Raw genomic sequence first — 11221 nt, forward strand, 5'->3', positions numbered from 1 at the left:
GGGAATCCTGTCTCCTTCCCACAACTCTTGCTGTTGCGCCACCCCCCATCCCCACCCCACCCCCATCCCCACACAGCGTGGCCACTTTAGGCCCACTCCCTGCTGTCACATTCCCCCTCCAGGGTGAGGCCAGAGATGAGAATTAAGCACCCTCCCTTTCTCCATCCCTTCCCTGCCCCCCTCTGACTCCACCATCCTCAGCAGCTGCAGAGCCTGGCACACCCTAGGCCCCAGTCAGAGGAAGAACAGGAGACCGGAGCTTCCTGGGAGAGCCGGGGCTCTGGGCTGTGCCCTCCCCTCCCAGCGGGCTGAGGCTGGTGATTAGCTGGGTTAATTATATCCAAGCCATTTCCGATTGGCACAAGCCCACCCACCCACAGAGCCTGCCCAGAAGGCGCGCAGGCCCAGCCCAGGGTCAGGATGCCAGGGCGCCAGCTACCCTGGGAGGGGTCCTGACCCCTGCAACGGCCAAATGGGGAGGGTGGCTGCCCTACCAGCTCCATGACCTCCTCCCCTCCCCTCCCCCCAGGCCTCATTCTCAACACTTCCTATCCCATGCTCCTTTTTGCAAATCCCCCTCCTGCCCCTCCTCCTCCAGGTTCGGAATGAAATCTCGGGGCTCTGAGTTCTGCACGAGGCCCCTACATAAACACTCTGATTGGGGCTAATTATAAGGGCCAGGTTGGGAGGCTGGAGCCTTCAGAAAGCTTGGCTCTCAAACAAAGGGCCCAGGGCTCAGCCCTCAGCCCAGGCCGGCTCCTCTCCAGGCTTCATTAGGAATAAGGAGGGTCCTGGGCCTTAGGCAGTCCTCTCTGAACCCAATCAATAGTTTCTGGGCTTGTTCCACATCCCAAGTCCTGTCTTGTCCTCTCTCTAGGCATCAAATCTCAGCCCTGCTCAGATGGTTTGGAGGGACCACAAGCCTGCAGCAAGGCGAGGCAGCTGGGGAGGGGCTCTCAGGCCGTGAGGCTGGGGCTGGGGCAGAGCAGGAGGGTGGAGGTAGGGGGGAGGCACAGGGGAAGCCAGCTGTGACAGCCCTAGCCCTAATTAGCCGGCTTCAAAGCTGGCTGGAGAGAGAGCCCGCCTGCGTGTGTGCCCTGCTCACTCAGGCGGGTAAGACATTTCTGTCCTAATCAGAGGAGAGACTGAGAAAAAACACTACCCACCACCCCCAAGAGCCTCTAGACTGTGAGCTGGCACCCAGAGTCAGGTGCAAAACCCTGGAGCACAGGAAATCGCTCTATTTTGTTAAAACTACCAGCAACAATAGGTAAAATGCCCTGAAGAAATGTACATCCTTTGATGCGGTGATGCTTTTAGGAATTAACCTAGGTAATTGGAAGAGTGCTACAATTTATTGAACTTTTAGGTGCTGGCTCTGTACCTGCACCATCTGATGTAATCCTCACACAACCTGGCGGGACAGGTACTGTCACCTTTTTACAGATGAGGACAGGGACTCAGAGATTAAGAGACTTCCGCTTCCACAGGGCTCATAGCCGGCACCGGCTCATGCCTGTACTCTCTACCACGATCTGCCTGTGTCTCTGTCTTTTGCCTGTCTTTTCTCCTCTACTACAAAAATAACTGCACACTCATTCCACTCTGCTGCACTCCATAATTTGTTACCTTCCAGAGAGGCAGGATTGAAGGAACAATCTGGTTTGGGGGTGTTCCTGGTTTTGTAGACCTGATGGTTTTCCCTCTGGAACCCCCTTTCTATAGCAGAAGTGATTAGACACTTGGAGGATAGGGGTAGGACACTGGAGTCTCCCAAGAAAGTAAAGGATGTCCATTGGTTGGGATCCCTGAGTGGCTCAGCGGGTTTAGCGCCTGTGTTCCGCCCAGGGCATGATCCTGGAGTCCTGGCATCAAGTCCCACGTCGGGCTCCCTGCATGGAGCCTGCTTCTCCCTCTGCTTGTGTCTCTGCCTCTCTTGCTCTCTCTCTGTATCTCTCATGAATAAATAAATAAAATCTTAAAAAAAAAAAAAAAAGGATGTCCATTGGTGAAGTGGAGATACCCAGTCATCAGGACGAGGAAATGTCTAAACCAGGAATTAGAAAGCTGGCTGGGGGAGTGGAGGGCAGCACAAAAAGAGAGTTCATCAACCCCCTAAAGTTACACGAAAATTTGCGTGTCCGTGAGAGTCTGGCCATTTCCTCCCAGGAGAAGCACCATAGATTTTTCAGGTTTCCAGATGGGTCTGTGGCCCCAGTTTTGGGCAGCCCTGGTGGCGCAGTGGTTTAGTGCTGCCTGCAGCCTGGGGTGTGATTCTGGAGACCCGGGATCAAGTCCCATGTCAGGCTCCAGGCAGGGAGCCTCTCTCTCTCTCTCTCTCTCTGTGTGCATCTCTCATGAATAAGTAAATAAAATCTTAAAAATAAAATAAAATCCATTTTGAGGAAAGGAGGGTTAGTCTAGAGAAGAAAAGGGACTGTGCTAGAGTGGGCAGGTAGATGATCAAAGGTCCAAGGCCTTAGATGTGGCATGATCTGTGCTTGGCTTCCTTCCCCAGACATGGGCCTCACGGCACCCTGGGACAGCATCTTTCCACTTCTGGAAGCCAGCCCAGATCGAGGGCTAGAGCACCCTATAGTACAGAAGTCACCAGCTCCAGATCCTAGTGATCCTCACTCTTTGGGGATGTTCAGAAGAATGTGGTCTTGGAAAACTTCAGTGTCCTCTTCTGGGGTTGGTTCTTAGAGGACAAAGAGTTTGTGACTAATAGAACCATTTTCAGGAGGAGGAGTTGGAGGGGGATGGAAGAGCCAAAGTCTGACCCATGAGGGAGGAGTCTGGAGGAAACGTGCCTTGAACCTAAATGGCAGAGAACCCACTGTTCCTCTGTGGTATGGGGTGAGGGTGGGAGAACAGGTAGAAAGCAGCTGAGTCAGAGACTGGCCTCAGGTGAAAGGCTTCCCTTCAGGCCCTTGACCCTCCACCAAAGCCTCACTCTTCCCCAAGGAGGCACCAACCCACTTACAACCACCCACAGGGTGACCCAGAAATCTACAAAATCTCCAAGCCCATGCATTTAACTTGATTTTTCCAAACAAGGGAATGGAGACCCCTCTCCAGGTGACAGGGCTCAGGGAGTTTGCCTCCGGTCTCTGCTCCAGGCATGGTCTCTCCTAAATCCCCTGCACTTTGAGCTAACACTTGCCCTCCTCTGAGAGCTGGTTCATTAAAACAGTGAGAGCAGCCAGCCAGGAGGTCCCCCCATGACTTCTGTAAGGTAATTAGCCCTTGGGCCCCCCCATTGGGGAAGGGGGCATCTAGAACCTTCCTTTCCCAAAGAGGCAAGGTTGTCATCTATCCTTTCCACCCCACCCCCTCCCCCCATAAAGCCCATTTTTTTCTGTTTTCTTGGGCCTTCTTCCCCTCCGTTGGCACACAACTTTTCAAGGAGGGGGCATAAGACGGAACAATCTTTACCAAAATTCCCTCCCTCTCACCCCCACTCAGGGAAAGATCACTGTTAGTCCACAGTGATATCCAGTGACAGCTCCTGCTATCACTGACAAAACATACCCAAAGCAGACAGAGCTGGGCTCCTGGGGGCTTAGATGCAGGGGGAGGGGTGCTGGGCCAGCTCTCCCCCAAATCTTCAACAGAGACCAGCTCTCCTTTCCCACCCTGCTCCATCTGCACCACTGGAAACCCCCCCAACCCCCGCCGCCCTCCCTTCTCAGGCTTTCACCATTCTTTCCCGGAGAGGCACTCACAGTTTGTAATTTAACTCTTCCCTGCAGCCCTTGTGGGGTTCCTTTAGAATTTCGCAACAAATGGAGCTACAGGGGAGTGACTCCCCTGCCTGCTTCTTTGATAGTTGAGGGAATCTCATATTGGGACTTCACACACATCATCGTTTGAGAAAAAAACTAGTTTTAACTTATAATGTTGACCACCCGCACAAATCATTTAGGGGAAGGTTATATATTTTGGGAAGGGGGCTCTGCTGAAATCCTCGAGCTTCATACATACAATTCCAAACAAAGCCCGACATACGACTTCAATTACCACCAAACATTTCCAGATCCCCTCCCCCAACATAAACTAACACACACAAACACATCGAAGTAGGGGTTCTAACTTACTTTCTCCCTTATCCCAAAGACTGCCAACAAAGGGTGGTAGGGCACCATTTCCCCCATCATTTAGCTAATAAAAAAAGCAAGATCTGGGGCAGGGAACCTCTTCTCCACCCCACCCCCAACCAAGTAGGTCTGGGGAGGGGGAAAGAAGGGGTGTGGTTTGGTTAAACTAATAAAATGTTACAACCCTGTTAAATACAATTAAAGGGCTAGATCTCTAGAAGATAATTAAATGCACTTTATTATGATTATTAGCTTTTAATTTGCACTATTATCAAGAAACAGGAGACGGTGAAAAATGGAGTTCTGTGCCATACTTGTTCCACCTACCCCTTGGTCTTCAAATCAATCCTTTGGAATTAAAATACTAAAATATTCCAAATAGTTGAGGGAAATGATGTGTATTGGAAACTGCAATTCTCATACCAGCTCAAAGATACTTTGAGAAAAGTCTTGCCTTTTATTTTGGGGGGTTGAGGGAAGATAAGAAACATCTGTTATAAACATTCTATCAATCTTGTGATATAGAATGTCATGTAAACACCCAACCCCACCCCCACAGTCACAAAGAGCCTGCCCAGAGCCTTCTTCCAAAGCAAAGATACCCACCTTTTTTTTTTCTTTCTTTCTGGACAAGTTTGAAAAGAAACCAGTCTTTCGTCAAAGGAAAACTAAAAATCCCACCAGCCCATCCGTCCCCTCCTCCAACCCAACCCATTTTTATTGCTTTTTTTTTTTTTGGAGAAAAAAAAAAAAAAACACCCAACAGCAAAGCCCCACACATAACACACAAACCAACCTGGAAACTTCTAATCTGAATGCCAGAGAAGATATTGGGGGGGGGGGGGGCAGCAGGAAGCCCACTACAGGGGGAGAGAGACAAGGCCATCTCCAAACCCCAACATTTAGGAGCCAATGCTCCCCCTAAAAATGGAGGCAGTCAGGATTGGTACTCAAGGTGATGGTGGGGTGGGGTGGAGGGCGGTGTTGTTTCAAAGCACATTTCACAAAGTACTACAAAGCACTTTCTGCCCACTTCAAGCGCTTGGGGCAGCCAGCTGAAAAGAAGAAAAGGCAAATAGGAGAAGATCTTCCAGCCTGCAAAGGGAGCAGGCCAGTGGGGTGAAGGCCATTCTGCACCCCATCTCGCCCTGTCCCCCCAATCCCACTGGCGCAGGGGCTGGTTACCCACCCCCCAAACCCCCCACGGTTTCAGCTCTTTTGGAAGTGCTCCAAAGATCGAGTGAAGGAGACTGGACTTGTGGAGAGAGAAAGGGAAAAAAATGAGAATCCAAATCTCGTTCAAAAATATCCAACAGCTTCCACAGGCCCAGCGTCAGTGAGAAGGCTCACAAATCTGGCTTTGGGAGGTGAATGTAACCCACTTCCAACTCCTCCCAGCAAACACCTCTTCCAGCAGGCGCAGCCCTGCCAAAACGCCAAAAAATTCAAACCTAAGTAGGTGATGGTATTTGAGAGGGCACTGAAAAAAAAGAGAGGATCCCCCTCAACGCCCCCTGCCCAGGGCCCCTCGCCGCTGCCTCCCACCCCCGCCCCGTTTTTCTTTTAAATAGAAAATATATAATTAAATGTACAGACTATTTACAGTTTTAATTACAAACCTGATGGGGGTGTTGAACAGAGTTCTCTTTAAAAAGCAACCTAAAAGAGAAATGGTTTCGATTGTTCTTTATTTAAAAAAATAAAATAAAGGAGTCTGTTAGGAGGGCCCCCCCCCCAGCAGAGGCAAGCCCGGTGCGGGCCCGCCCGGGGACGCGGCGCAGGGGCACCCCTCACACGGTGGTCTCGCCGTGCCGGCTGTTGGTGAGACGCGTGTAGAACTTCCTCCACGAGTGCAACGTCTTGCCGGACCAGATCCAGAAGCCCGACGTGATGCCCACGATGAGCGTCATGAGGTATTTGATCATGTAGACGGTGAAGTCGGGCGACATGCGCGGCGTGTAGTGCGCCGGGCACGGGATGGCCAGGCTCTTGCAGTGCTGGCTCACCCACGAGCGCTCCCAGTGCTCCCGAAAGGCCTGCTCGTAGAAGTAGCAGGCGATGACGATGGTGGCGGGCACGGTGTAGAGCACGGAGAAGACGCCGATGCGCACCATAAGCCGCTCCAGCTTCTCCGTCTTGGTGCCGTCGTGCTTCATGATGGTGCGGATGCGAAAGAGTGACACGAAGCCGGCCAGGAGGAAGGACGTGCCTATGAACAGGTACACGAAGAGCGGCGCCAGCACGAAGCCCCGCAGCGGGTCCAGGCTGTTGAGGCCCACGAAGCACACGCCGCTCAGCAGGTCGCCGTCAATCTGGCCCATGGCCAGGATGGTGATGGTCTTGACCGCCGGCACGGCCCACGCGGCCAGGTGGAAGTACTGCGAGTTAGCCTCGATGGCCTCGTGGCCCCACTTCATGCCCGCCGCCAGGAACCAAGTGAGCGACAGGATGACCCACCAGATGGAACTGGCCATGCTGAAGAAGTAGAGCATCATAAAGAGGATGGTGCAGCCCTCCTTCTTGGTGCCCTGCACCACCGTGCGGTAGCCGTCCTCGGAGAAGCGCTCGTTGCACACGACGCGCTCCTGGAGCACGAAGCCCGCGATGTACGCCACCGAAACCATAGTGTAGCAGCCGGACAGAAAGATGATGGGTCGCTCCGGGTAGCGGAAGCGCTGCATGTCGACCAGGTACGTAGTGACGGTGAAGAAGGTGGAGGCGCAGCACAGCACCGACCAGGTGAGGATCCAGAGGCGCGCGAAGCGCGTCTCCTCCTGCGAGAAGAACATGGAGCCGTCCGGCCGCGCGGGCTCGCAGGGCGCCGCGCAGTCGCGCTCGCCCAGGAACTTGTAGCTGAGATAGGACGGCACCTTGAGGACGCGCGGGCAGTGGAACGGGTGCTCCAGCGTGGCGTAGCGCGGGGGAGAGCCGCCGCCGCCCGGGCCGCCCGGGGTGCCCCCGGCCCCCGGCTGCAGGCCCGGCGGAGGCGCGGTGGTGAGCAGCGCCGGCGTGCCGTCCTCCGAGTGGTTCTGGCCCACGCAGATCTGCTCCGCGCCGTGGCGCGGAAAGTGCTCGCAGCGCAGGCGCTCGGGCCACTGGAAGCCGAACTTGTTCATGAGCGCCTCGCAGCCCTGGCGCGCGCGCTCGCAGATGGAGCGGCACGGCGGGATGGCCTGCTCCAGCACCGTGCACACGGGTGCGTACATGGAGCACAAGAAGAAGCGCAGTTCGGGGGAGCACTGCACCTTCACCAGCGGGTAGAACTGGTGCACCTCCAGGCCCGCGTCCTCCTGGTTCGTGTGGCCCAGGAGGTTGGGCATGATGGTCTGGTTGTAGGCGATGTCCGTGCACAGCGGGATGGAGATGGGCTGGCAGAAGCCGTGGTCCGGGATGGAGATGCCCTTCTCCCCGTGGAACTGGGCCGGCCCGGCGGCGGGCAGCAACAGCAGCGGCAGCAGCAGGCGGGGCAGGGCGCTGCGGGGCCGCATGCTGGCCGCCGCCCCCCACTCGGCTCCCGGGCGCCCCCCCGCCCCCGCCCCCAGGCCCGAGACCGCGCGCGCCTTCCCCGCCGCCGCCTCGCCGCCGCCTCCCGCGCCTCTTTGCAAAGTTTGCTGGCGGCCGCAGAGTTGGGGAGGCCGGGCGGGGGAGGGGGGCGGCGCGCCTGCCGGCTTGCTCGCCGCGGTCCGACTGAGCCGCCGGAGACACCGCGCGCCGCTTGCCCTCTCTCTTCTTCCTCCTCCTCTTGCCTCTCCCCTCCCTTCTCCGCCCAGCGACTTCTTTGTGCCTTCCTCCAGCCCTCACCTCGGCCTCTCCGATCCCAATTAGTCGGTTTCAAGGGGGCCCCCGCCAGCGGCCCCGCCCTCCTCTCAGCCCCCCAAAAAAGGGATCCTTGAAACCGCCCCGTCGAGCTCTAAGCACCATCCCAAAATGTGCTCTCGGCCAATCAGATTTAAACCCCGGGACCAGCCCCGAGGGCTGGATTGGTCGACCACAACATAATGAGATCAGAAACCAGATGCCAACAAAACTTTCCCCCCCTCCTTTTGCTTTTTAAAGAGACAAGCTATTATTATATTAAGGGCTGTTTGCCCAGCACAGGATTTCTCCGGAGTCGTGGCGGCGAGATCCGGAGACGCTCATTCCCCAGAACCGCGGCAGACCCAAGCCCCTAGCCCTGGATCACGCTTCTTCTGGGGCGGGGGTGGGGGTGGCTCAGGCGCGGTCCTGGGTAGGGTCTCTTTAAATCCTTGCCTCCGCCCCTGCTCCTAGAACTCCACCTATTCCAGTCCAATTTTTCAAATCAAATGAAAAATCTCAAGTTTAAGAAAAAAATTTTAAGAGAGAGAGGAAGACTTGAAAAAAAAGGGGGGGGTACGGCTCACAAAGACTTTTGTCTCAACTCTTTCTCGAGGAGTCGGGACAAAAGTTTCACTTCACCCAGTAGTAGACCCCTAGGAGTTTGCCTCGCCCCCTCCCCCTTAAACACACCCTTAAATAACTCTCTGAAAAATGAGAGCCTGTCTCTTTAAGAGGCTCTTAAAGGGGCCTGGACTCCGGGGCGTAATTGCCCCGTAGCGAGCACAAAGGAGCCCATTATGGTTCTTTGTGTTCGGTGGCACCTCAAAGTGAGAAAACTCAGGAACTTAGAGGCCCCGAGCTGGAGGGTTGGGGCGGGGGTGGAACGGGGAGAGGTGAAGGAGAATAGCCTAGAGCTGAGCCTTCTCCCTCCCCCTTCTTCCGAGGCAAATCTTAATTATGCAAAGTAAAGTTTAGTTGCCATAACGAGGAGGTCTTAATCGAAAGTTAATGGTGGGGGGTGGGGGGTGACAGGCAGTTTGAGTGAAGAGATGACTCTCTTAGGCCGTTTGGGGGCATTTACCTCCTCTCTCCCCACCTCTGCCTCCGCCCCCTAAAAGCTTCCAGATACTGTCTCCTGGGAGAGAGGGGAGCTTTACCCAAATCTTAAGTGATTCCACACCAGAAAGTGATGGCGTGTGTGGCGAGGAAGAGGGGTGGGGGTGGGGGGTTTGTGGTGGATTACCCACCCCTCCCCCCATCTCTCACCTGGTTGGGCTTGGGTTGTGGTGGCCAGAAGGGTTCCTACTACTTTAGAAAGGTCTTTTTTTTTCCCCTCCTAGGATTTTAAATTTGGGAAGTGGTGGGGGGTGGGGGGGGCGGATTGGAAGGATTTGCATGTAAATCTCCAGGGCCTGATACTGGATGATGGATCAATTATTTCTATTGTCTCTCTGAGGGAAGGGGGGGGGGTGCTTAAAAAGAAAATTGAGTTTTGAAAACCCTTTTGCTTCTCAGTACAAACCAAATCCTCCCAGCCTGGTGAGCCAGTTCCTCTCCAATCTAGAAAAGGACTGCTTTACAAACAAAACAGAAACAACAACAAAAGACATTTGAGAAAAAGAAGAAAGCAACAGGCAGAAGAAAAAAAATTCTAAGTAGAAACATACAACAGATCCAGGTTTGACAGGATTCTTTTTTTTTTTTCTGGATTGAATGATAAACAGATTTTCGAGTTCTTTGCAATGTGAAAATGTTCCTTACTGTATCCTGGAGAAGTTGCCTTTTCACTACTTTAGGAAGAATATTTTCCCTCAAAATCAGGGGGTTACACTTTTTTTTGCTGTCCATTCCAATTCCAGTTCACCCCCAAATCCACTTGGTTACAGAGCAAATTAAGGAAAGGTAAGTTGTACTCTGGGGGGCCCAAACCGAGCCTGAGGCGCCCCTCCTTTGGGGCTCCCCTCCCAGTGTCTCCCTGCACATCTCTAGAGCTGGGCCGAAGCCTCTGAGCTGAGCAGGGAAAACAAAAATACTACTCTCCACTCAGGAAGCTCACTGTCTGATAGGAAATTGAAAGTCAATCTCCAATAGAATTGCAGCATCTTCAATTTCCTTCCATGACAAACCTGTTTTCCTGCCCCAGGGCCAGTTTTGAGTGACAGTTATCGCTTCCCGAGCCACCCCTACAAAGGGGGAGCTGGAGGTGGAAAAAAAGAAATAACACGTATTCTTTCATTCACTCAAGAAAGCACTCATTCCTTCAACACACTTTTGTCGAGTCTTCTAACTTCAAACCACTGGGGTAGGTGCTGCGGGCAACGCAGATTAAGTAAATGGTAGCATCTCTGCCCTTCCAGAGTTTATGGCATCCCCGAAGAGCAATGATTCTACTAAGACTTTACATTTGTCTAGCATTTCTATGTGAAGTAAGAAATCATGATATTTCATGATTTCATGATTACTCTTATCTTCCGCAAGGGTCTGCAGTGTGAACAGGACCCGAACCTACATCTTCAGATTTCAAGTCTATCCACCGTACGTTCCATGCCACAAACCTTTCAACAGCAGGAGATCTGTAACTAAAGGAAATTAACAGATTCTCTCAGTTTATTTTTTTTTTAAGATTTTATTTATTTATTCATGAGAGACACACAGAGAGAGGCAGAGACACAGGCAGAGGGAGAAGCAGGCTCCATGCAGGGAGCTCCATGTAGGACTCGATCCCGGGACTCCAGGATCACGCACTGGCACCTGCCTGGTGCAAAAGGCAAGCACCAAACCGCTGAGCCAACCAGGGATCCCAGATTCTCTCAGTTTAAACACTAGATGATGTCATCTGATAGATATCCCACTTAGTTCTGATTTTTTTTTTTAATTAGCTTGAGCATTGACCTCGACCTGATCCCTAACTTGAAGAGTTATTTCACTTCTTTGAGCCTAATTCCCCTATCTGCAAAGTGGTAGTGAGACAACAGATTTTTTAAATGTGAGACTACACATCTAAAGTAATTTCAGAATGACAGGAAAACATTTTATTTTTAAAGGTTTTATTTATTTATTCATGAGAAACACAGAGAGAGAGAGAGAGAGAGAGAGAGAGCGGCATAAACACAGGCAGAGGGAGAAGCAGGTTTCATGCAGGGAGCCCAATGTAGGACTCGATCCTGGGTCTCCAGGGTCACACCATGGGCTGAAGGCGGCGCTAAACTGCTGAGCCACCCAGGCTGCCCAGGAATACATTTTATAATAAAGAATCTTTCAAAAAAAATTTTTTAAAAAAGAATCTTTCAAAACATGAAGTTACATGAAATATTTGTTCAGCA

The 11221-nt window shown here is 52.7% G+C and overlaps 1 protein-coding gene across 1 annotated transcript; it reads right to left on the reverse strand.

The window, feature by feature from the left end:
• Positions 1-5771: 5771 nt before the first annotated feature.
• Positions 5772-7949, reverse strand: FZD2 (frizzled class receptor 2). Its single transcript, XM_041723832.1, has one exon. The coding sequence runs from the start codon at positions 7586-7588 to the stop codon at positions 5891-5893; it is 1698 nt and encodes a 565-aa protein (XP_041579766.1). The 5' UTR covers positions 7589-7949; the 3' UTR covers positions 5772-5890.
• Positions 7950-11221: the final 3272 nt, after the last annotated feature.

This window comes from Vulpes lagopus, chromosome 12, assembly GCF_018345385.1.
Source record: "Vulpes lagopus strain Blue_001 chromosome 12, ASM1834538v1, whole genome shotgun sequence".
Classification (NCBI taxonomy): domain Eukaryota; kingdom Metazoa; phylum Chordata; class Mammalia; order Carnivora; family Canidae; genus Vulpes; species Vulpes lagopus.